The 25,943-nt window shown below is 52.5% G+C and overlaps 1 protein-coding gene across 1 annotated transcript in view; it reads right to left on the bottom strand.

Moving 5' to 3' along the window:
• Window positions 1-23,370, bottom strand: part of FOXP4 (forkhead box P4) — a 50,366-nt gene extending 26,996 nt beyond the window's left edge. The window contains exons 1-2 of the mRNA XM_030465461.1: window positions 23,307-23,370; window positions 2,011-2,230 (exon numbers count right to left, since the gene is read on the bottom strand). Of these exons, the coding sequence (XP_030321321.1) occupies window positions 2,011-2,214 (204 nt within the window). The 5' untranslated portion in view covers window positions 2,215-2,230; window positions 23,307-23,370. The remainder of the gene's footprint in view (window positions 1-2,010; window positions 2,231-23,306) is intronic.
• Window positions 23,371-25,943: the final 2,573 nt, after the last annotated feature.

Below are 25,943 nucleotides of genomic sequence, written 5' to 3'. Positions count from 1 at the left end.
GTGGCTGCCCACCCCTTGAGGTTTCCTAATGCTCCTTGGGGTCTTCATAAAGTTAAATAAGAAAAAGGACTGAGTGCTGTCACTTCAGCAGAGCCAGGAGAGAGAAGCTGGCAGAGGGGAACAGCTTGGTGGTCCAGGAAACCTTCCTGTGACAAGGGGTGAATGCTGGATGCTCCCAAAGATGGTGTAAAGCCACCATAAAGCACCTAATTGTGCAAAACTCTCTATATGGGGACATTTATTCCTGACCCCAGCTGGTGTTCAGCCTGTTCCCTGAAGCATGAAGATTGATAGTCCTCGGGATGGGTTTATTTTGGTTTTTTTTTTTTTTTTTTCCTTCTTTTTCCTTCCCCCCAAGGTGCTGTCACTGCAGATGTCATTTGGTTTTGGAAGTTTACCAAACCCTCTGCCTTTAATGATTCCATGTGCCGGCCAGTTTCCCAGGGTAATTACACTGAGAATCCAAAATAAAGACATGCAAAAGGGAGAAATTAAACATGGGTAGGGCAAGATTCCTGGGGCTGAGCTCAGGGAGCAGCATCCATAGGGACGAGCCAACAGCAGCAGCTCCACATTGCAAAAAACCATTATTATTTTAATTTTTTTTTTATTATTTATATTTTCCTTTCTCCCCCTTGATTTTTCCAGAGGGCTTAACCCTATTTTACAACCATTCTGCCCACCTTCCAACCTGCCCCGTGTCAGAACAAGCATCTCCTGTTCACTCTTGGCTCTCGCCGGGGTAATTTCGGAGCCGTTCCCGGCGCTGGGAAAGGAGGGAACAGGAGTTCCTGGGGCAGGGGGGGGGGAGAACTTGGAGCAGCATTACACGCATGATTACCCTTCAGATCAGGGGAACAGGGGCTTTAACTGCGTGCGAAACGGCTGTTATTCAGGTAATGGATTTACAGCACTCACTACTAAAGTATCAGACACAGCAATTTTTTACAGCTTTCACGCTGGAATTTATGGCTCGGGGAGGAGATCTCCAGCCCAGGCAGGGATCATTGCCTTATTTAGTAGCCAAAGAGGAAAAATTTATGTTTTCTCCCAAGTTTGTTTTGAAAGGTAACCCGCAGGCTGGCGCACACACATCCCACCCTAGCCCAACACCCCCCAAAATCCCTCCCCAGAGCTGCCCCGGGGTGCAGGGTGCTCCCCGAGGTGCACACACGTGGGTGCTCCAGGATAGAACTGTTGCACCCACATGGCACAGTTCACACGTGTTTTCAGCCATGCGTGTGGAGTTAATTCTGCAGTTCAAAGCACCAGGAAGCCCTGGACAATGGGAGACCGACCCCCAGTCACCCACCTGGGTCACTAAATAGGGACTCAGGGAAAACCTGCTCCTTATTTTACAGTCAATGGGGTTTTTACTCTGCTCTCCCAGCCCTGCTGTCCCACACCAACGGAGGACACAGCAGGCAGATCCCACCAGCACAGGCAGGATGTCCCCTAAAATGCAGCCATCCCTGGGGCACCAGCTGCATGGATGGGTCAGAGAATCATAAAACAGTTTGGGATGGAAAACACCTTAAAACTCATCCAGTTCCAACCCCCCTGCATGGGCAGGGACACCTCCCACTAGATCAGGTTAGTCAAGACCCCATCCAACCTGACCTTCAACACTTCCAGGGATGGAGCAGCCACAACTTCCTCGGGCAACCCCTGTGCCAGTGTCTCCCCACCCTCAAATGAAAGAACTTCTTCCTAATGTCCACCCTAAATCTCCCCTCTTCAAGTTTGAGACATTTTCCCTTGTCCTCTCACTACACTCTCATTTAACAAGCCTGACCCCAGCTTTTTTGTAGCCAAGGCTCCATCACCCAGGGCTATGTGCATCCCTAAGGACTCCTTTTCGGGGCAGCACCCGCATCCCAGCTTCAACCAGGATGCCCAAGGCTGGTGTGACCCTGGGGTTGAGCAGAGCGTTCCCCCCTTCAACTCCACATCCTCGGGAGTTCCCAGGTTGCCTTCAGGGAAGAGAAGGAAGCTGGACATCCCTCCTACCTGCTGCTGCTGGAAGTGCAGGAGCTCCACGGGGCTCATCTCGCCGTTGGTCTCCCCGCTGCCGCTTCCTTCGCGCCCGCCGCCGCCTCCCCCTCCGCCTCCCCCGCCACCCCCGCTGCCATCGGGCTGCTGGCTGAGGCTGCTGACCCCGTTTTGGCCAGAGGGAGTGGACCTGATCGTCTCTGAGGCAGATTCAACCATCATGACTTGCTAGCAGGACCTGGGGAAAAGGAGAAGAGAGCAGAAGGTTGAGAAGAGAGGTTTGGAGCCCTTGGTGGCATCCCCACCTCCTCCCCACCTTCTCACCCTAAGCCTGAGCCCTGCCAGGTCCAGCAGGGAGATGCAGAGATGGGGATGTTAAACCCTGATGCAGCTTTAGTTGTGTTCATTTTACTCCAAAAAAATAAAGGAGCAGCAGAGTGAGCTCCTATGAACACAGTGCCAGCCCTGTGCAGCACTGAGGCAAAGCCATCCCTTTGGGAAAACACCACTTTCCTGCTTTCTCCCAGCCTGGTGCAAGACATCAAACCTCAGGAATCCGTGCATTTTTCACAGAATCCCCAAAGATTTCATTTTGAGCTGCTGGAGATGGCTGAATCAGAACCTTTGGGCAAGGCTGCACCCCCAGCACGTGGAGGCTTTGAAGACCCCAACGCAATGGAGACGTTTCCACAAAGTGCTTCAGCTGCAAGGAACCCAGAACTTCCCAGCAAGAAAAAACCACCCAGCAGAAAGTTTGCCACCAGGTTGAGGAAGCTCAAAGGTACCAGGGAGCTGGGATGCAGCAAAACCAGAGTGGGGCATCACTCCAGGAAACATCATGGGGAAAATCCTTCCCTTTTTCCAGTTGCCTCTGTGCTCCCCCCTCCTTCTGCTGCACCCCTTGGGTGCCTTTGAAGGAGCAAGGTGGGTGCTTCACCCTTGGACACGTGGGGCTAAAGCACCCACGGTGTTATCAGTCCTGTAAGAGCCTCCTGAAGCTCATGCACTTGACTTCATGTAATTACAGGTTTCCTTCTGCAAGGCAACAGCCAAACACTCAGCCTCCATCAATGGGTTTTACCCCTCTGAACACCCTCTGCCCATCACCCCCATCACACCCAGGGCAGGAGGGAAGATCTACAGCTCCTCCCAGGGTCCTGCTTGCAAGGTTTGTGTCAGGATAGGTGCCCATGGGTGCTGTAGTGAACCTGGAAGCAGAGCTGCAGGGTGCTGACAAAACTCTCCTTGGCCAACACCACCTCCTAAGCCATTGTCCTGAGCTGGAGAAACCCCCAGGAGGGCTGCAGGCTGGAAAAGCTCCTTGCACCCCAAAGCAAAGAGGGCTGGGTGCTCAGCACTACCCCTTCCTGCATCCCTCACCCCTCTGATTTGAAATGCTATTTAAATGAAGGCAGATGGAAGGACTCCTGAGGAGACACAAGGCTTGGTTTCAAAGCAACGAGATGAAGAATCTTTGCTCGAATGGCTTTGATGAGCAGGCAGGTCGCTGGCTGTAAAACTCCCTTTTCTGGGAGAAACTCCCTGATCTGGACTGGCATGGGAGGAAAAACAACCATCACATCGAGCATCAAATCACAGAGCAGGACTGGGGGCATTAGGAAACCTTTGGGAAGGGGGTGAGGGGCTCTTGCTCCTTCCCAACACACACTTTGCCCAGGGGAAAAGCAGAGGACACGGTGTCGGAGCAGAGTCGGAGAAGGATCCGTGTTCACTCACCACCAGCCCGTAAGTTTGAGACAGGAGAGGAATAGAAAAAGAGGGATGCAAAGAAAAATCAAGAAAGATGGAAGCAAAGACACCGTTTTTCCCTTTTTTCTTCTTCTTTTTTTTTTTTTTTTCCCCCATATCTTCCCCTCCCCACCCCAAAAGCCAGAAAGACAAACGGCGAACAACATAATTGCTGAAATGTGGCGTGTAATAATAGCTATTCAGAAGCTGATCATTCATATTAAACAGGGTGAAGCAAGCTTCTCATTTGCATGTTTGAGATTATATGCATTTCAAAAGTCATTTCCGCAGGGTATATGACTGACATTAATTCCCATGTGGAGCTCCTGGCTCCCTCCTGCCGTCCTGGCACTCCCCAACCCGTCTGTGGGGTGACACACCGGTGGCTTCAAGAGCTCAAGGTTAAAGGGATTATTGGGCTTTGGGTTTGTTTGAAGCACCCGAGCCAGGGAGAGAGCATGGGGTGGGCAGAGCAGCTTCCCAGGAAGGGATGGGAAAGGACGGGATGCTCGCCTTGGGATGCTGCGTTAGGAGCAGAAAAGCTGGAAGAAAGAAAAAAACCTTTCGCTCCTGAGAATGACATTTGCTTCTTCCCCCCCTCCAGATGTCAAACAAGAGCTTGCAGAAATAGTAAAGCACTGTTATTCCTTATTTTCTTTCCAAAACTCTGCTGCCGGCTCCGTGTTTCGCTCCGGCAGGGAACGCCGAGCTCTGCCCGTGTCCAGCAGTCACAAGGCATCACCACAGCCAGAAACACAGCAGGATTCCAAAAAAAAAAAGGATTTGACTTTTATACAGAGAACAAGAATATCCAAAGTTACAACAGGAAGTATTAAAAAAAGGCAGAAAGAAAAAAAAAAAAAAAAAAAAAGAAGTTTTTTTGGAAAGGATATAAAACTTTCCTGGCTTCGGGGCATAAATTGAAGCTGAACTATTGGGAATTGGGAGGAAATCTCTTCTGGTGGAGGAGCTGTAGCCATGGGCTTGCTCTGCACACCCTGGTCCTTGCCAGAGGCAGGATGATGCTGGAGCAGCTGAAGCAGCTGGGTGATTCCCCCAGCCCGGGACACCAGGCCAGTTGGGTTCCCTCTCCAAGTGTAGTAAAACTCAACTTCCCATTCACAAACCCTACTGGGATGTTGGTGTGTCTGGGTTCCTAACTCTGCACGGGAAGTCATAAAAGAAAGTCATAATAATAATGAAAATATTTCCATTCATATAAAACTTTTACAAAACCTTAAAGAAGAAGGAAAAAAAAAAAAAAAATGAAGCCAGTTGTCTGTAATGTTATAAAGTCGATTTAAATTAAGAACAAGACCTTTTCCAGCCAGGACTGATCCGGGATGGTTGGAAAGGAGCTGGGAAGAGGAAACCAGAGCTGCACGAGTGCTGCAGCCCAGCCGTGCAGCCCCTTGCAGCAGCCCAGCTCCAGCTTTTCATCTCCTCTAACTCAAACACATCCAGTGTTTTGGGGATTCTCCCTACCCCGATCTCCAGAGGGTTTAATCAGGATCAGACCTTCCCCCAGGCACAAAGGCCCTGGCCAGACAGTCACTGCAGAAGATTCAGCACCCAGATAAAGTGGGAAAAGCTGGTTTTACTTAAAAGAGGAGGGGAGGAGACCCTTCTAACTGCAAGGAGCAACAGAAGCTGTGCAAATGGATTGCTAATTACCATTTCAGACTCAAAATCACTTCACTGAACAAGCACTCTGCCTTTTTTTTTTTTTTTTTCCCTTCTTCCTTCCCTTTTACTTAAAACGCACACCTCGCCCAGGACAAAGAAAAGGAAACAGCATTACAAATGGAGTGAAGAATCCCCCTGCCTTTAGCAGTACCATATGGCAAGGAGAGTATACTAATTACCTTTGCTTTTTAATTAACAACTGCTTCAGCCGAGCAGCAACATTTCCTTGCCATCCCCGGACTCACCGCTCCCCTGCACGCTCCACACCAAGTCATCAATTCCTTTTTATTGACACCCCCCCCCCAAACCAGGCCCGATCCCAGGGCTTGCCAATTAACACCTCCACACTCTCTAATTAGCACAATTAACAGCCTGATGGATGCCCAGAGCTTCCCTGGGAGGGAGGGTCCGGAGCAGCTGGCTGGGCTGTCGGACGCGGCTCCTGTTGCGTGCACATGGATGTGACACACGTGTGACACGCTCCCTGGGACCACCAAAGCACCGTGTGTGTCCCTTGCCATGGAGCCTGGCACCTCCATGGAGCCTGGAATCCCTACGGAGCTTTTCCAAGCCCTGGCAGAAGGAGGAGGATGAAGAGGAGAAGCAGCAGACGGGCTCCAAGCGAAGATGCGCGCCGAAGGACCTGGAGACTTTAAGGGCAGCAATGGGAGAGGAAACGTTTTCAGAACCATTGCTCCCAAAAACCTCCCAGGGAATTTTGTGGCACCCAGAGCCACCCAAAGCACCACTGCTGCTTCACCCAACTCAGCTCCACAGACCTGGAAATGAAAAGGTGCTTCTCAGCCCCCAGGACCCACAGGCACAGCCATGAGCTCCAAAGCAGCGACTGCCTCACCACCTATTTTAGCCTTTTCTCCCATTTTTAAGCATCCCAAATCCCTGGATCCTCAAAGGCTCTGTAACTTTCTGAGCTGCCCTTCCTGGAGTTCTGGTGGGACCAGGGCCATGCTGCTGGTCCCTGGCCCTGAGCTCCTGTCCCCACACTCATGGCACTGGGTGTCCCTTGGCCTGGGTGCCCCAGAACACAAACCCAAAGAGCATCCACACCTCGAAACCACCACCTGGGAGGGATGAAGGGTGGGAAAAACAGCTGGAAAACCCCTTCCCTATATCTCCATCAGCCCAGCAAGTCCCCAGCCCCGAACTACGTTTGGCAAGGGACGACCCAGAAGAGGGAAGGACCACCACACTCTTGCAAACAGCTCACTACCATGATGCTCCCGAGGTTTTTCCCACCCTTCCCACCACATCCCAGCCCCAGAGCAGTTTTCCAAACCCTTCCACCCAGCTCCAGCCTTGCCATAAAACCAGAGGGGAGCAGAGGGCTTCCCAATGGCATGGCGAGGGCAGCGGGTGCCCAGAAGATGCAGGAATGGGGTTAAATCCCCCACCTAAAGCTGCCAGAAGTCCTGCAGGATGCTTCTCTGCAGGGCTGGGAGGAGATGAAGACTTGGGAAGCTCAGATCCCAGGCACTGGATCTGTTTTGAGCTCTGGAAATTTGAGCAACCTGCCCATCCCGACCCGGCCCCACGGAGGCTTCAGGAAGGGGCTCACTAATCTTAAAAGGCTTCAGCTTCAAGAGAAGCAGCAGCCAGGATTGCTCAGAGAGTGGCTTTTTACCCTTTAATTAACACATAAACACATGGAAATGTGGAAAGGGGATTAAAATAAAAGTCCGGAGGAGCTGAAACGAATCTGGAGCATTACTGTAAATTAGAAGAGATTTAAGGAACCAAGGACTGGCTAAGCCTGGGCACTGCTTTAATGGGCTCTCACCTCTGGGCACTTTCATCTCCCACTTTCATCTCACTCCCAGCAACTTCTTTGAGAAGCAGCAGCCTCCAGGCACTCACCTTTGCCCCCTGTGGCTCTCCTCACCTGCCCTCCCTGATGCCATCGCCATCCAGGTGACCACCAGGCACCAGAGAGCATTCCCTGCTCCACAGAAATCAAGGAAGAACAACCCCCTGGATGTTTTTCTCCCCTAAAAGGTGGGTGACCTTTTGGAGAGATCACCTGGAAGAGTGAGGAAGCCCCAAGGAAGCCCTCAGGACCTGGGCAGTGTTGGTCAGCACTCTCCAAACCACATCTCTTGGAGCATCCTTTGCCCTCCAGACCTTGGAGAGCCACATCCCAACCATGGGAGATGCTCCACACGGGATATCCCTGGGGATGACACCACTGCCTGGCTGGCACGGCTGCCATTCCCTGCCAAGCTTCAAGGAAAATCAAATCCCTTCCAGCACGGATATGGGACTGGCCAAGGGGTGCCAGGGCCAACGCTGGGCACGTGGCGGGTGCCAAGGCTGCTGCTCCATCCTCTGCTTCCCTGGCTGTGCTCTTGAAAAGATTAAAAAAAAAAAAGAGCCTCACTCCATCTCATTAAGAAAGTAAACACAAGAGCCGTCTAAGTGTCTAATTAAGCTTCTAATTAGTCCCTGCTTGTTACTAATGCAAATTAGATTACGCCGCTTAACTACAGCATGTCCACAACACCCTTGTTAATTGCGGCCTTTTGAAATTAAATTACTCCCTAATTAGCATATCAAAGCCATTGATTCGGAGCCAGGAAAGATGAGGGCAGGAGGATGCCGAACGCCAAGTTTTGTTAATCAGGGACGTCTAATTAAATAGTGACGTGGAGCAGGGGGCTCCTTCTTTGCTGCTCCAGAGCTTCACGGGTGGGCCCAAGGGGACCCCAAGCAGGGCAGCACCCATGGTGGGTACCAGGGGTCAGCACCCAGCATGGTGCAAGTGTCAGAGCATCCCACAGGGTCAGGATGCAGGGCCAGGATCTGCACCCTGAGGGATGAAGCAAAATCCAGGAAACCCCAAGGGTGGCAGCACCCATCCCCAGCAGCAGGGAGGGAGGTTAAAGCACATCCCAAGTTGTCATCCCCTCAGAATAAACTTGTTTTCCTTCCACTCAATGCACAGCAAATGGGAATTCCAAGGAAAATCAAAAACCTCAGCATCCCACAGAGGAGTCCAAGGAGAAGCAGCACTGGGAATGGGCAAGGGGAGGAGCTGGAGGATCCCAAATCCTCAGCACTAAAACCCCTTGACACAATGGGATGGGACAGCTGGGACACCCACGTGTCAAATCACCCCTTGCCCAGGGCACTGGCCCAGGGAGAAAACATCCCACCCACATCCACCCCCCATCCCACCACCCCACGAGTGTCCAGTGGGAATTAATTCTTTGGAAAAACCCAAACCCACCTGAGCAGGGACAGCCCAGCACTAACTTGAGTTCCCACCAAACTCCCCCCAACCTTCCAGCTCCAAGTTCATGATGGGACAGAAATAATGGAGGATCCAGGGATGAATCTGGATGTAAAGATAACCAGGTAGCTTCACTCCAAGGAGAGCACAAATGAAGCAAATGCCTATTTTTTGAACTTATTGAAATAACTTCCTGAATGACCCAGTTCTTCAAATGTTATAACTTTTCCTCTCTCTCTCTTTTTTTTTTTTTTTTTGTGTGTGTGTTTTTAAAGAGGTGGGAAGGAAAAAAAAAAAATAAAGGATGGAAGATTGGAAAAGTTTAATAGAGGGAGAAAAAGTCTATTAAAAAAAGAAATGCAGGCAGCCCGTCTCGGGGGAAGAGTTGAAATATTAAAGAAAGGAAAATCACTTCTCTGGCTGCCGAGACAGAGGAGGAGAATAAAGAGGCTTTAAGAGAAGGAGTTGTGCACTTTTAATTGAAAAGAGGGAGATTCAAATGAAATATCCAATATCCCCTGTTAAAGAAAGGAAGAAAGACGGACTCTGGCCGCTTTGCTACACTGAGAAATTGCTAAAGCCCCAACTTTCTTTCTCTCCCCCTGCCTCAGAAGTTATAGGAAAGAGGGATGAGAGAAAGGGAAAAAAAAAAAAGGGTATTGCATACGATAGGAACTCAAGGGGATGGGGGAGGAGGGTGGGAAGAGAGAGCAAGTTTTATTCATTTATTTTATGAGATGAGTAAAAATAACATATATATATATATATATAAAAAAAAAAAAGGCAGAGTTTTATAATGTCACAATGTTTGGAAGCAGCAGAAGGGAGAAGAGAGGGGGGGAAAGCAACGAAGAACAGAAGGGCCAGCTCCAACCACCCGCCGTACGAGCCTCTCTCCCAACGAGATTCAATTAATTGATAACAAGAGGCATCAAATTAATTTTTCAAGGATGTTAGATTTTGATGAAGGCAAAAATCTCTCTGATTTTAATCGGGGCGGCGTTTAAAAGGCATAAATGAATATCCCTTTCTAATCATCTGAGGCGCCGAGGAAGCACCAAGCGGTTAACGTCAAAATTCAAATCGTTTAATTAGGGGGGGGCTGAGGGGAGGTGGCCGTGGTGGGGGAAGGGGACTTGGGTTTTTCTTTTTAAAGAGCTTTATGAAGAAATTATTTTTTGAATTCTTTCTTTCAAGCATCTTTGCTGTCGTCCTCCTTTCCTCCCCCCCCTCTAAGACTCCTGGCCCCGAAACGCACTCGCGCTCCTAACGAGAGATTTCAGAGGTTTTTCTGGTCAATAGAGACCATTCCCCACCACAAGCTAATTAAGAAAAATGGCATTGAATAGGGTAAGGCAAAAACATTGAGAGAACAACACCACCAAGAAAAGAAAATACTCCAAAAGCCCAGGAAAAAAAAAAAAAAAAAGAACATGTGATTTCCCAACACACTCAACTTGCTGCCTGCACTTCTCCATGGGATGGGGTTTAAGATATGGGGGATTTACAGCAGGAACATCCTCCCACCCCCAAGAAAATCCTTATTAAAGTCATTTAAAGCACCTATCATCACTGGGGTGGGATGTGATGTCTTTGCAGTCAAAATGGAGCCCAAAGGCTGCAGGACCAGCACAGCAGCGTGGACCCCCCACACCCACACCTGTGTCCATCACACTCACAGCCCCAGCATCCCCCACAGCAGCACCCAGGATCATCCTCACCAGCTGCCAGATGTGGCCAGCACCTCACCAGCATTTTGCAAAGGCTCCTCCAGCATCTCCAGGGAAATCCTGACTCTGGTTTTGTTTTTTTTTTTACCCTACAGACTGCCCACTCACAGCCCCCCCCCAAGGGAACAGCCTTCTCGGGGCACAAGCACCATGAGCCCCAACCCCTTGGCATGCAGACAGCCTGGATGTGGCCTCACATTTGTGGGAATCCCCATGGAGGCACCCACCTCCCAGAGCCTCGAGCACCCAAGGGAGAGGAGGGCTCTTTTCTCTTGGATAAAGCCAGGAAGGACATTGCCCCACAGCAAGGAAAAGGAGAGATGCAGGGAAGTGTCCCTGGGAAAAAAAAAAAAAAAGCCTGTGGCACCCCTGGGAATAGCAAAGGCAGAGCTGGGATGGAGGAAGGTGCTCAGCAAGGAGGTGTGTGGGGGAAAGCTCTGAAATGAAAATAAAACCAAGCTGCAGGGGCTCCTTGGACTTCATCCCTTCCAGGGAAGCAGAGCCCGGGAGGAGGAAAATGACCTGGAGCAAGTGAGGGAGAAACTGGATGAAGAGTGATGGCAGAGCCTTGGCAAGAGGGACATCAGCTCCCATGTCATTCCCAGAGGGAAATTTTCCATCTGAGTTTGCATCAAGTCAGCCTGGAGGTTGCTAAAAGTCTCTTCTGGCCTTTAAGATAAATAATCCAGAGGGGAGGAAACAAAAGGAGTCACGGTGCCTACTGAACAAGAGGGAGGAACTCGGATGCTGCAAGTTTTCCCAGATTCCATCGTGTTTGTGCAAAACTTCATCCAGAAAACACTCTGTTTAACACCCTCCCTGCTGCACACTGATGCTTTCCACTGCAAATCCCATTTCTATGCAGAAAGAGGCCTGGTCTCCATCCAGAAATTATGCTGCTCAGAAGGAGGGAGAAGAAAAAAAGGCAGTGGCAGGGAAGAACTATCCTTGGGCATTTTCAGACTCCTGAAGTCCCCATTTTCTTGCATCCAAATCAGAGGCAAGCATGACTTGAGGCCAGCTCCATCTCTCAGCCACCACCAGAGCCCCTCTCAGGGCTTCCAGACCACCTTCCTGGTTTTATTTCTGCACAGCTCAGCTCCATCTAGCACCCACTCAACATCCCATCTAGCACCCACTCAGCATCTCCTGCTCTGCCCGAGCACCCAGCACCCCCAGGGACCAAACTGCAGCCCCCCAGACAAACACAGCTCCAGCAGCCCCAGCATCCCTGCTCAGCACCACGACTGGAACAGCACGAGGAGTTTCCCTGATGCTTTCTTAAAAGCTGAGAAGTGGCACAAAAGAGCCTGGTCTTGTTCCAGCACCCAAGCTGGGGATGGGGAAGGTGCATTTAGCATTTTAGGTGCTCAGGAAGAGGGTAAAGCTCAGCATGCAGCATCCTTCCAGGGATCACCAGGGTGCCCCATGCTCCTTCTCCAGGTGCTCTGGATGAGCCTGGATCAGCCACCACATCCTCTTCCCTCTCCAGCACCCTTCACTGAGGAGTCCAGGAGGGGAACACTTTGCCCAGTGTGCCTACAGCTCTTCTTCCCCTCTGTTCCCAGTGGGATGGCAGCAAACTCCTGGGTTTCAGCATCCCTCTGGAGCATTGCCTGGCCAGCTACATGGAAAGGTGTCCTGGTCCCACAGCATTCCCAGGTCAGGCTGATCCAGCTGGGCTCCTGAGCTTTATCCATCCCCAGAGCTCAGCTCATGGGATCACTGAACCTTCCCGAATCCAGGCAGCACATCCCTGCTTTATGGATTAGGACAGAGCTAGGGAAGGATGAAGCAAAATGACAGAGGTTGAGCAGTAGACTTGTGGCAGAGGTAATCTGCAGCTCCCAAATCTCTGCTCATCCCAGGCAGCAGGTGATGCTTCCTCCTGGGAACAACAAGGTCCCCAAGCAAGCCCAGCTGCGGGGTGCAGAGCAGCACAGGGGGGGCTGCTGGGGCTCCAGGCCAGAAGTGACCATTCTGCAGTGGCCAAGGAGGCCACCAGCACCTTCCTGCTGCTGAGGGACATCCCCTGTGGCCCCAGGGGATTACTGCTATCAGCACAGTGCCAAAATGCATCCTCGTTGCAAAGCACACTTTAAAAAATTGTGTTTCTTTCCCACTTCCATCCTTCTTCAAAAGAACCCTTAATCTTTATATGGGTTGTGATTCACTGATTGCAAACCATAACATCCCAGACCCACAGCTCCCAGGGCTGTATGAGCACCCATGGGTGCAGAAGCAAAGGGGCTCAGGGTACCTGATGGGAAACTCAGCTGCAGGAGCTCAGGCATCACACAGGGACACGGGTGACAGTGTCCACCTTGGGCTGGCTGGCTCCAGCACCAGCCCCACCACAACTCTGGGCTCCTCTGCAATGAGGTCACATCCTCATTCCACATCTCCAGCTCAGACAGGGTCACACAAACCCTCCCCCTCTATCCCTAAAGCTCAACCTCCCTCACTGGGAGGGGGGCAAAGGCTCCGTGATGGCCTTGCAGGACACAGTGCCACTCAGCCCATCACCCCAGGGATGTCCCCCTTCTTCCTGCCCAGACCAAAACTCATCACAGCAAGGTGAGGGAAGGCCAGGACACCACGATATTGCATCAGGTAAGACATGAAGCTGACACAGCCCAGGTCGCTGACCCCCCCACAAGGGACATGTCCCATCCCCCTGCCTGGCTGACAAGCCCAATACCAGCCCACACCACCAGCCCCAGCCCAGACGACAGCTCCTGCCTGCTGTCCCCAATTTTAGAACATGGATTATTATTATTTTAAACCTCCAGCTAAAACCAGCAACTCCCATCTCATTCTCAGCCCCAGGGCAACTCCCGGAGCATTTGTATCTGCCAGAGCAAGGACCAGCAGAGATCTCTGCTGCAGTAGGAACGCCCAACCCTGCAGAGATGCTTGTTCCTTCAGAGGACAGAGCTCTGTCCCTCTCCCAGATGGAGGGACACAGCTGGATCCTCCTACAGCCCCCATCTACAGCTGGAAATTCAGCAGCACCAACACTCCCCACTGCAGCATCCGGCACGGCGAGCGGCACCGACCTTCCCCAAAACCTCCATCAATCCCAAAAAACCACCATCAATCCCAAAAAACCACCATCAATCCCCCCAAAACACCACCAATCCCTCCAAAATCACCATCAATTCCCCCAAAATCACCATCAATCCCAAAAAAACACCATCAATCCCAAAAAAACACCATCAATCCCCCCCAAAACACCACCAATCCCCCCAAAATCACCATCAATTCCCCCCAAATCACCATCAATCCCAAAAACCACCATCAATCCCCCCAAATCACCACTAATCCCCCCAAAATCACCATCAATTCCCCCAAAATCACCATCAATCCCAAAAAACCACCATCAGTCCCCAAACGAGCCCCCTCCTTGCCCGGCAAACTTCATCTCTTGGCATTTCTCAAGGGACTGGCCTTTCCATCAGGGATTATTTTAAACCCACCACCTCTTTAAAGCAGAAGGGAATTGCTCCAACACGGGTGCAGGGACACAGCAGTGTTTGATGCTCTGATGGGACTGACCCCACAGCTCTGAAACCTGACCCAGATTCAGAGCCATAGCTCCATTTCCCAGGGAAAAGGCCATTTGTTCAGGGCTCGAGCCCACCAGCATCAAGGGAAAGGCTTCTGGGGTTATTCAAACAGACCCTAAAAGCAGGTTTCTGCCTTGCTAGGTATCAATAAAAACCTGGTTGAAAAGGAGAAATATTAATAACTTGAATACAGCCCCATCTGCAGAGCTCTGAGCATCCTTCAGGGCAGGCAGAACCCAGCCCTGGGGATTGTACTGTTCAGAGGAGCTGGGCCAGTCCCAATAGCACCGAACCCACGGCCAAGGTGAGTGGAGGAGCTGGGGAAACACAGACCCAAATTTCAGCACAGATCTTCTGCCTGTTACCACAGCAAAAGAAGGATGAAATGAACACTTTCCTGTGCCTCAGAAGTGGAGCTCGAGCAGAAATCTCTTGCTGGGGGTTTCTCCAGCACGCTCACACCCTCCCCTCACAGGGATGGATTTCAGGATATTTTCTTTTACCTGTTTTCTTCACGAGTGAATTGATTGACCAGCCATCTCCCCTCACCAAAATACACCACAAACCTCAATTTTGGGGAAATTTGCTCCAAGACTTTCCAGGGGCACTTTGGGGGGGTGGCATTTGCCCACCCACACAGCAGCAATGCTCAAGCTTCCCATTCCCCACGTTTCTGGGTAGAAACCCTGCAGAAGAGGAAAACCACAGCCAGGTTCCCATGCACAGGGTGCACACTGGGGATCTTTTCTCTCCCCCTTCAGACACCCCAAAACCTCCATCAGCTGGGAGTGATGTGCAAAATCACACACACATATCCCCCAGCTGATGTCACACTGGATCTGATGGAATTCTGCAGGTATTCAAGGAGCAACAAAGCACCTGATCCTGATCCCTTCCAAAAGGACAGAGGGGACCAGCAACCCCTGTGCTGGCAGCTTTGGAGCCTTTCCCAGGGCACTTTGCTCAGCGAGTGCTTTTGGGGGTTTTGCCCCCATCCATTGGGATCTGCTGCAGAAACTGGGATAGCTCCCACCATGGGTGCTGAGAGGCTGAGACAAATTGGGAATGATGGGACACCCAGCAGCACCCTCCTCCTCCTCCTCCTCCTTCCCCCAGCCCCAGATTTACCCACACAGCAGGGGACAAACGCCCCTTTTGTTTTCCAAATGAGAAATCATGATGATTTTGAAGTTTTAATTTATTAAGGGTGAAACATCTGTGCCAGGCAGTGCAGTCGCAGCCTGGCTCCCCAAACCCTGCTCCCAGCAGAGCCCCAGCCAAGCACGAGCAGGAGATGGGGGGGGACGGACCCTTCCCTGCCCATAAAACAAACCACATCCCGTTGCAGAAATGCAGCATAAAAAGCTCTGGGAAGGAAACAACTTCAGTGCAGGCATGGAAAACAGGTTGGGAAGGGGGAAATACTTTGGAAACGTCCCTGGTGAAAGGCAAAGCTGGAGACAACACCTTAGGAAAACTGTGGTTTTGCCTCCACCCAAATCCATCTTGGTAAAATAAATGGTTTTTGTTTTTTTTTTTTTATAACTACACCTGCCCCAGCACATTTTTAAAAGCCAGGTTTCCTGTCACAAAAGTTCCAGGCTGCTCACCCCCCACCCCACCTTTATTTTCTCTCTTTCTTCCATTTTTTAATAGGTCAAACAACACCGTATTTGTATTCCAGATTCAAGCTACCCCATGCTCCAGGGAATTTCCTTCCCCTTGGCAGGTCTGGCTGCATCCTGGAGGGATGAGGGGGAGATCTGGGCTCTGCAGGAAGGACCCAGGTGACACCCACCCACCAGGAAACCCCCTGGGTGGCACAAAGCATCTCCCTGCCTCCTTCTGCCCACGACAGGGCCATGGGATGTAGCACTGGGTCTCTGCTGGGGTCATGGAGCTCCCTTGGGAGAAGAGAGGAGAAGACCAAGAAAAAAAAATATTTTGAGTTCTTAAAGGGCTCCCAGTGCCATGCAGCTCTGTGGCAAGGTAGCAGCCAGGACACAGCCCCAGAGGGGATGTGACACCAGATGGGAAGCTTCAGACCATGAGACGGCTCTTCCCTCCCCATCACAAGGTCTCTGCCCTCCAGCCCTGGTCCAGTTCAGCCCAAACCTCCCAACACTCAACAAGAAATTTCTCCATCTCTGCCAGACAGCCAGTGCTGCAGTGGGTACCTTCCCCCTGCTCTGGGAGGCAGCAAGATGTCCCCTGCTGTCCCCTGCTGTCCCCTACCATCCATCACCATGGAATCGAGCCACGAAGTCATCACTGAAACCAGGAGCCAAGGTTGCCCCCAAAACCTCATGTCCCCACAGCATTCAGTGACAAGCCTTGCAGCCAGGAACATCCTCTCAGGACCGTGTGGCCATAGCAGGATGTCCCATACCAGAATCCTCATCCTGTGGTGGCCGATCCAACCCATGTGCCACAATCCTGGCATGTGCTGTGTAGCACCCAACTGAGCCACAAGCCTGCTGCAAGCTCCGTGAGCTTTTCCCGTGGGCCAGAAAGTCACTGGGCAAACACACTCCCACCAAAAGGCAGCAGCAGACAACTCAGAGGCTGAGAACCAAAGCCCAGGGTCCACCAGGAGGAGATGCTCCCGGGCAGACAGGATCCCAGCACATCCTTTGCTCACAAGCACAGGTCCTGGCTGTACATATTGTTTTAAGCATCCTACTTCAAACCTTCCTCCACTGCCTCTTTTTTCTTAGGCTAAAGACACCTCTTACCAACCCCACACCAGCTTCTCCTGGTGGTTCCCATCCACCTCTCACCACAAGCAAACAAATTCGGGACCCTCCCCAGCTCACGCGTTGACGATAAGCAGGCAAAAAGATAACACTCACCTAAAATCCAAAGCTTGTGGAATAAACAGATTTAGAGGAAGCAAGTAAGCGGTCAGAGGGGTTGGGGGTCAGGGCTTTGACATCTCCTGGCACCCCGAGGTGACTCCGTGGTGAGATGTTCAGCCCAAGCACACGGGAAGCGGTCGCTGCCCCGGCGGCACCTTTGGTGTTTTCCACCTCGGCGCAGTGAAATCCCAGCAGATAAACCCAGCTCGGCTGCTGACCCAGCAAAGGTGTCTTAAATTAAGTTGTTTCAACACCACCCGCTCCTTCTGACCCACCCCAGCCCTTCTGCACCCCCAGGTTGGTTGATGCAGGAGCATCCGTGCCCAAGCAAACACAGACACCATCCCCATCACCCCCGGGAGCTGCCCTACAGCCCCCACGACACACACAGAATGTACCCATCACATGGGGGTCTTCTCCTCACCAGCCCCAGGACCACCCCAGTGCTCCCCAGCCTCACCCATGGTTCTCCAGCCAGGGTCAGGTCCTCACTGAAGCCACCTCAGGTGGAGGAGAAGAGGACGAGGGAGAAAAAACAGCTTCTAAGTCACCTCCAAACTAGAGCCTCCCCATGGGATTTTTTTCCTCCTCTAACACCTTAATTTCTTTCTAATTTTTTTTTTTACCTTTTCACTGTTTTCATAATAATATCCCCCCCCTAAAAAAAAAAAAAAAGTTTTTTTACTGCACCTTTTGCTTCTGATAAACACACCCAGGAGCTCCCGGCAGAGCTGAGCCGTGAGGACCACAAGAAATTTCGCTCCCACAGCCACTCTCCACTCTGTTTCCCTAAAAACTAATTGTGTTTTTGCTGCTCAGCTGGCCCCAACCCCACAGGAGGAGGGTATCCACCAGAACACCCCTCGAAAGACTTGTTACCAACTTGCCAGGGCAGGAGACCTGGATGCCAAATGTCACCTGGGGCTGGCAAACCCCGACACCGGCTGTACCCGAGAGGAGCGCTCAGGAAAGCAGATTGCAAACACAAGATTGGTTTATTTATTTTTTTTTCCCCCTAAAAACCAAGAAGAGAGGCTCCCAGCTGCCTGTGCCAGGCTGGGCTGGTTTGCTGGGGGGGATCCAGGTCCCGTTACAAGCCCTGCGCTCACCTCCGTGCTGCCGGCGCAAGGCATCGTAATCCCTGCCCGACTTCCCTGCCTGCCCAGATCTAATCTCTCCTCCAGCAGGATCCAATCTTTCCTCCAGCAGGATCTAATCTCTCCTCCAGCAGGATCTTTGTAAAACAAAACGTGGCAGACGGAGGGGTTTGTGTTTTCCTCCGCAGCATCGTGCTGCCGACCTCGGAAGGGAGCAGCTCTCCTGCTCTGCAGCTTCTGCCTCCTCCTTTTCCCCTGCCCCGATGCCGTTTTGTTCACTAACTCATTTTTTTTTTATTATTATTATTTTTTTTTTGTCACCACCAGTCGGGTTATCAGCAACTTGTTTTCTCCCAGACTCACCCGTGCGACTGCCAAGAGAGGTTGAAATTAGAAGTTAAAATAAAACCCCTCGAGCGGCGTCTTTGCTGGGTTCCACACAACAAACACTTGCAGCAGAGGAGGGGGAAAAAATAAATTAGGAAGTTTTTCATGCTCTGCCCAGCCCCTTCTTGATCTACAAGTTTTATGGGACTTTAAAAGGTGCAGCAGAGCAAGCAGGGGGGTGGGGGAGAAGGTTTTGCAAGATGATAAAATGGGTGCAAGTCCTTCCCCACGCCGCTCTCCCAGCGGCTGGCAGGGCAGAGCTTCCTTGGCCAAAGACCCCGTGGCCACCATCCTGATGGCAACTCCTTGCCCTGGGTTTTATTTGCAATAAAATCTGCATCTCAGGTGCCCCCGGGGGTCTCCAGAAGTGGCACACAGAGGATTTTTCCATCTTTCAAGGCAAACACATTGCTTTCCAACCTCCAAGTGAATTTGTAGGTTTAATTTTCCTCCTTTCTCTCCTCCCTTTCCCGCTAACACAGAGCTCACCCCTCCACGGGGAAGATGCTCAGAGCTTGTGTTCCCCCCCCCCTTCCCAGCCACGTTTATGAGGTGCCCCTCATCACCCCCACGCTGGAGGAGCTGGAAATCCAAGAGGACGGGACAGGAAATTTCAAGTTTCCACTTCCAGAAGTGGCAGGTGATGGCGAGGTAGCAGCAGGGTCATTTCGGGAGCCCCGATGCAAAGCCAGGATGAAGCCAGGGTGGCCCCCAAGGAGGAGGTGGGACCCCCCCAAAAGCACACAGGGAGACTCTGGGGTGTGAGCAGTGAGAAGCATCCCCTGTGAAACCTCCCCAAACCACCTGCCAGCCACAACCTGGGAGCTCTCCTGGGCTTCCAAACCACTATGGAGATGGGGGACAAAGTGGAGATGGGGGACAAAGAGGGAAACTTCCCCTCCCCCCCCCCCCAAACCCCACTTTTCCCTTCCCTAACTTGGAGAATTTCCCTAAACACGATGCAAAGCCCCAGAAATGTGTATTAATTTTTAAACGAGCAAAAGAAAAGGCAGGGACCTCCAGGCTCTCCCGCCTTTCTCTGGGTGGAAGAAAGAGCCCCAGTCCTGGCTGGGGGGATGGCTTTGCCCCCCACCTTGCTGCCACAAAGGCAAAGCCAACCCTGCACCTCTGCTCCTCCGGCCTCGCTCCCCCCTTGCTGGAGCAACAAGAAAAGAGGGGGGAAAAAAAAAGGGAGAGGGAAAAAAAAAAAAAATTATAAAAGGAAAGTAAATCCTGAAAGCCGGTGCCTGGCCACCCCCCTTTCCCCCAGCCCCACAGCGAGACACAAACATCAGCAGACTCAAAGCATCCCCCTCTCCAGCCACAGAAAAGAAAAGCTCCCGGGATCTCCCGGCAGCAACTTCACAACTGAGTGCACTTGCATTCCTGCCGGGTTATTAGGAGAGAAAGGGCGAGGGCCCGGAGTGGATATTTTAGTGTCACTTGATTTTATACAGTGCACAGATTTCTTTTTTTTTTTTAAATGCACCCTGATCCCCCCTTGCCAAGGAGGATGTAAAACCCACGGTCACTCCTCTTCCCCAGAGGGCAGGGAGGTGACCCGTGGCTGGACACAGCATGCAGAGATATTTTTTTTTAAATATATAATTTTTTTTGCTTTGGGGCAGGGGGGGGGGTTGTCTGGGTATCAGCTCTCTCCCCACCTCCCCCCAGCAGCAACTTTAATCTGTTTTCTTTCATTTCACTGCGTTTGCTCAGCTTTCTGCCCCCCCCTCAGGCATGCAAAGCCCCAGCCCTCCCTTCACCCAGGCGCTCTCCATCCCATCCTCCTTCCCTCACCCTTTCCCCAAACCAGCGAGCAGGGGGGCACCCACAGCTGCCCCCCACCCCACGCTGGGGGCTGGGACCCTGTGGGGTGACCCATCCCTGGATTGCCCAGGTTAAAAGGGACCTGGGGAGGGGGATTTTCCACACTACTCCCCTTCTCCTGTGCTTCTCCCCCGCATCGAGTCCAACTTTGCGCTGGGTTTTTGGGAGCGGTTTTACCACGGGAGCGATGCTGGGAACAGGAGCAACCTCATCCCCACACCAAAAACCCCAAGTGAAGGAGCTTGGGGTGGGAACCCCTGAGAAAAACCAGCCACCAACTAATCAATTAAAATTAAAAAGAGCCAAGGAGCATCTCAAAGCAGAACTATTATTTAAGTGCAGGGAGCTCTTTGCTGCCTCGCCCCCAGCCCCGGCACCACAAAGGGCAGAAGAAAGGCAGGAGCCACCCAGGGCTTCACAGCCAGGACAAAAGCTCCCCAGCTTAGCACAGGAAATTTTGTCCCTTCTCCCCCTCCAGATTCCCCCTTTCCCTGTTTTATTTAATTGACCTGGAAGGGAAAGAGGGGGGGGGAAAAAAAAAAAAAAGGAAAAAAAAAAGCAAGCAGAGCAGGGGAAATTTTCCAAAGCTGATTATTTCCTCCATCCACCCACTGCTTGTTGGATTTTTTGACTGACTTTAAGGTGGGGTGGGAATTAAAAAAATAATGAAAAAAAAAATAAATAAAATAAAAGAGTTGGATTTCACAAGAGCCTGAGAGTTTGCTACATTTTAATCCAGAAGACAAGGAGGCACGGAAGGGAACATGTCCCTGCAAACACAGGAGGACCAGGGTCACCCCGCCTGGGCGAGACACATGTTGGGCTGATTTAACACCAAATTCCTGCTCCCCAGCGTAACACGTTGCTCGTGTAAATTTTTAACACACAAGAAGAAATTTGTAAAAGTAAATCCTACTTCTGGTTTGGGTTAAAAACAACCCAACCTTTTAATACAGAAACTAATAACATTTTTATTGTATGCCCCACAGCTTTACAATGCTGGCGGAAAAGTGAGGTCTTAATTCGATGCTAAGTTGGTTGTGAGTGTGGTAAAAGGCAAATCTCTGGGTATCGAAGAGTGATGGGGATGGAAGAGCTGCCTGAAGAGCCATCCCGGGAAGGAATTCAGACACAAATTCCTCTAGGACTATACTAAGAAGAGGGGGAAAAAAAAGCCCAACCTAGCCCAAGTTTTCAAAGCGAGCACTTCCCGACCACCAGCCCGAGCAAAGTGGAGTTTGCAGATGCCTGTGAATTATTCCTGCCTTCCCCTATGCACATTTTTTAGATATATTAAAAAGTGCACGGGAAGGGAGAGAGGGAGAGGGAGACAGCCCTGAACTTATTTTAATTTTTTTTTTAAAAGGGAAAGGAGAAAAAGAATCACTCCCAAATGGAAAAAGAAAAACCAATTACACTCCACTTGTTCTCTCCCCTCCACACCTTCGAAACGCTCCTGCCAACTCAAACCAGATTTCCTACCACCAAAAGAAATCTTCAGAACAACCCGCTGCTAACACACCACTTCCCCAAGTGCCTTTTCTTTTTTAGCTGGAGAGAGGGGGAGAGGGGAGAAGAGACAGAGGCACATTTGTTTATCACACAGCCGAGGGAGATGGAGAAGGGAAGAATAGAAAGAGCTGAACTTCGCCGGGAGAACATCTCGCAACGAAGGCAGACACCGGGGTGGGAATGGGATGAAAGAGGCTCCCAGTGACCCATCGCCAGCTTTGCTAAATGATATTTGCCCAGGAATTTCTCAACTCCCAGAAGACGACAGCCCCCTAATAATAATAAAAAAAACCTCTCTTTCCAAACACGTTATTATCCCTGATATTCTTAAGCAGTCGCCGCCGGCGGGGTCCCAGCCAGCCCGCCGAGACCTCCCACAGGCATAGATAGAAACCCCCCCACTCCAAAAAAAAAGAAAAAAATCATTGGAAAAAACACCCCAACCTTGCTCCCTTTTCAAACAAAGCCACAGCAAAACCTTCTCAAAACTTTGCAACCGGGTGAAGCGCAGGCAAAGAATGAAACGCGGGGCAGGAGCTCCGCCGCGCAGCCAGCTGCCCTAAACCCCCCCACTCCAGAATCCAAACCTGCGGGAATTTCTTGGGAATATCCTCCAGCTCCATCCGAAGCCTTGTACTTGTCCTCCTCTCCCCTCACCTTGCAGGTTGGGTTATTATTTTAGACCCAGTGGAGGGTTTTCCCGGGGCGCTGCTGGAGTGACGGCCGGGCTGGCTGCAGGTTGACGGCGGCTGCTGCTGCTCCTGCTTTCTCCCAGTAATTTCAAAACTTGGGAATGACTTACTGATTTCTCTCCAAGGAGGGAATGGCACCCGCTGGGCCACTCCTCAGCACTGAGCGGCGGGGCTGAGGTAAAAGGCAACGGGAGGGGGGAGAAGATGGGGAAAAAACAAAACCAAACAACCCACCCGAACCACCCCCCCCCCCAAGGCAGCTGGAATGAAAATAAAACTGCTCGGGAGAAAAGAAAGATGGAAGGAAAAATAGGAAGCATCAACAAAGAAAGCGCCAGGGTGGGCTGGGGCTGCTGTGCTCCCCCCCTCAGTACGAAACCCCCCGTCCGGGGGTGCGGGACCCCAACGAAGGCGCCGGGGCAGAGGCAGGTCTGGAGCCGGCACCGGCAGCACGGCTCTCCGGCGGCAGCACAAGTTTCCCGGTGCCCGCCCCCCCCCTCTTCCCGAGGGGGGCTGCAACCCCCCCCCCCCTTCCACCGACCGGGGAAACGCCTCGGGGTGGGGGGGTGGCGGAGACCCCCACGGCTGCCCGGGGAGCATCGAACCGAGGGAGCAGAGGGGACCGCGCACACACTAGAACCCCCCCCTCCCCGGTATGCACCCAGGCCCCGGTGTCCCCCCCGCTCACCGAGCCTCCGGCCCCTCTCCCTTTGTCCGGGCGCCGCAACAAACTTCCGAGCGCGCCGCGGCCGAGAGCGGGGGACGGAGCCACCGCACTCCCGGGAAGGGGGAAACACACGGCCAGTGCCCCCCGCCCGCCCCACACCTGCCGATGGGGATGGGGACCTGGGGGTGAGGGGGAGTTGTCCCGACCGCCCCTCCTCCCCCGGCAGCAGCTGCACCCCCGCGGCGGGGAGTGGGGACACGCACAGACCCTCCCGCCCCGCTCTCACCCACCTGGTGGCTCCGAGCGCCGGGGTCCGCGGCGGGCATGCGGGGTCCGGGTACCTCTCACCGCCTCCCCGATCCCCCAACCCCCCACCCCCACCCCCTCCACTACCTTCACTCCCCACCCCAATAAAAAAAATTAAAAAAAACCAAAAAACAACAAGAAAAAAAAAAGAAAAAAAAAAACTTCGACGGGGCGGCCGCGGCGGGGCTGCCAGGAGCTCAGGAGCGGCGCGGCATGGCGGGGGGCTGCCGGGCAGCGGGGGGGCCGCCCCCCTATGGCCCCGCGGGGCGGGCCAGGCCGGGCAGGGCCGAGCGGAGCAGCCCGGGGCCGGGGCCGGGCCGGGGCCGTACGCGCCGCGCTCAGGGTCCGGCTCGGCGGCAGCGGCGGCGCGGGCGCGGCGGCGCGGGGCGGGCACCGGCCGCCCTACCATAGTTCCTCTAAAGCAGGTGCAGCCGCTTTCCCCGCCCGGCCCCCCCCCTCTTCCTCCTCCACCTCCTCCTCCTGCTCCCCACCCGCGGGGAGGGGGACGTGACCCTCCCCCGCCTCTTTATTTTTTTAATTTTTTTCTTTTTTTTTGGGGGGTGGTGGTAGGAGGCGTGTCTGTCCCCCCGGCTCTGCATGCACACACGCACGCACACACACCCCCCCTGATCCGTGCGGTGTGCCCCGGTCTTTCCCCCTCCACGTTTTGCTCATTAACGCCTGCGCTAATTGGTTTCTGCTGCGTTTGGTCTCCCGGGTAAAGCGATGCCCTGAGGCTCGCTGGGTGTGTGTGGTGGGGGGAGTTGGGGCAGGGAAACTGAGGCACGGGGTGGTCGGGGACACACACACACATCTCCACCCACGGCGTGTAGGAGAAAGAGCTGGGACAGAGTCACTGGTACCAGTTTACTGGTGGGAACAGCAGGTCTCTGAGCTGGTGGGCCCCAGCCCAGTTCTATGACCCCATTGGTAGGGGGGGGTCCCCAGAGCCCACCTTGGGGTGCTGGACCCAAACAGCTTCTGGACAGTGAGTCCAAGCTACAGATTCTGGACCCAAACCAGTACTCAAGAGCAGGATCCAAACATTGGGATGGAGGGCCCAAACCTCCCTGTGGCTGCTGGACCCAGACCAGCACCGGGGTGCAGGACCCCAAATTATCACCCCAAATTATTGGGGTCACTTGAGAGCAAGTCGGGGAGGTGTCAGTGGCTGTAGAGGAGGGCTCAGCACTCTGGCCTTGCCTTTTGGGAGGTGACATCCCCACCTGCCACCGGGACCTGTAAGTTTGGGGATGGATGGTCTAAATCTCACGTGGAAGGAGTAAAATCAAGTTTTTTGCTGCATGCCACAGCCAGCAGGTTTCAATAGCACCAAAGTGCCACCACTCTACATCCTCCTTTTTTTTCTTTTCCACTTCAAAAGTAGCTTTTCTGAAATTTCCATTTTATGAACAGATAAAATAGCTTTAAAAAGTGAAAATGGAATAAAAAGTATTTCAAGCCACCTGGATTTTTTTCCCTTTCTGGTTTCATTTTTTTTTTTTTTTGTGGGAAAGCTATTTTAAAAACCAATAACAATCTTTTCTTGAATGAAGAGTCTGCCTCTGAGAGTTCCTGTGGGATGGGAACACTTATCCCTCACCAGCTACAAGTCCTGGTGGCTCTAGCAAAGATCCCAGCAAACCCATCATTTTTTTCCCCCCAGAAAGTCTTCCCTAAAGGTGACAAACAGCACAGGGGGGAGGGCAGGGCTGGCTGGGAGCCCTGGGCTGCTTCCTAGGCTCTGCTTAGCCTTAAATCCAGGTCCTAACCTAAGGCTTTTGGAGGCCTGGGATTTATTTGAGGGCTCAGTTTGTTTTCAGACAGCTCTGGGGCACCCATTTGCTGCAGACCCCCATCTGCAGAATGGTGACAGAGCCTGACTTTCTTGGAAGAAGCTCCCCAGGACCCTTTTCTCAGAAGCTCAGTGCAGCAGCTCCCATGCTGCAGGCAGGGGAGGGCTCTGCTTCCTCCCAGCACATTTACTTTCCTGAAGGGGCAGCTTTCCCCTTTTCCTTGTCCTGAAAGAAGAGATGTAAAGAAACCTCCAGCCATCCCTCTCCATGCTCCCAGGCTTTGGTGGTGTTTGCTCCATCAAAGGCAGGGGATTTCCTGCAAGGCTCAGCTCCCTGTGGTGGGCAGCAAACACCAGTGTGGCACAAGACTTCTGTCCCATCCCAAATGTCTTCCAGTTTCTGCTGGGGCTGTGCTGTGGGAAGGTGACCCCTGAGATCCACGACTGGGGTGGTGAAGCAGCATCCAGGAAACTCCCATGGGGATCAGCCAAGCTGGGATGCTTGCCACCTCCTGGGGCCTTGCAGCAACCATTGAGAAAGCTTTTTTCCTCTTATTCACCTATTCCAGTGGCCTTCCAGCACCTGAAGGGGCTCCAGGAAATCTGGGGAGGGTTTTCTTAGAAGGGCATGTGGCTATAGCAGGAGTGGAAAGGCTTTAAACTGGAAGAGAGGAGATTGAGGTTGGGCATCAGGGAGAAATTCTTTGGGGTGAGGGTGCTGGGCCCCTGGGTGGCCCCAGAAGCTGTGGCTGCCCCATCCCTGGCAGTGTCCAAGGTTGGATGGGGCTTGGAGCACCCTGGGCTGGGGGAGGTGTCCCTGCCCATG

Source organism: Calypte anna, chromosome 26 (assembly GCF_003957555.1).
Source record: "Calypte anna isolate BGI_N300 chromosome 26, bCalAnn1_v1.p, whole genome shotgun sequence".
Taxonomy (NCBI): Eukaryota; Metazoa; Chordata; class Aves; order Apodiformes; family Trochilidae; genus Calypte; species Calypte anna.
Note: the sequence above shows the minus strand (reverse complement) of the source record. Positions and strands in the feature narration are given on the sequence as shown.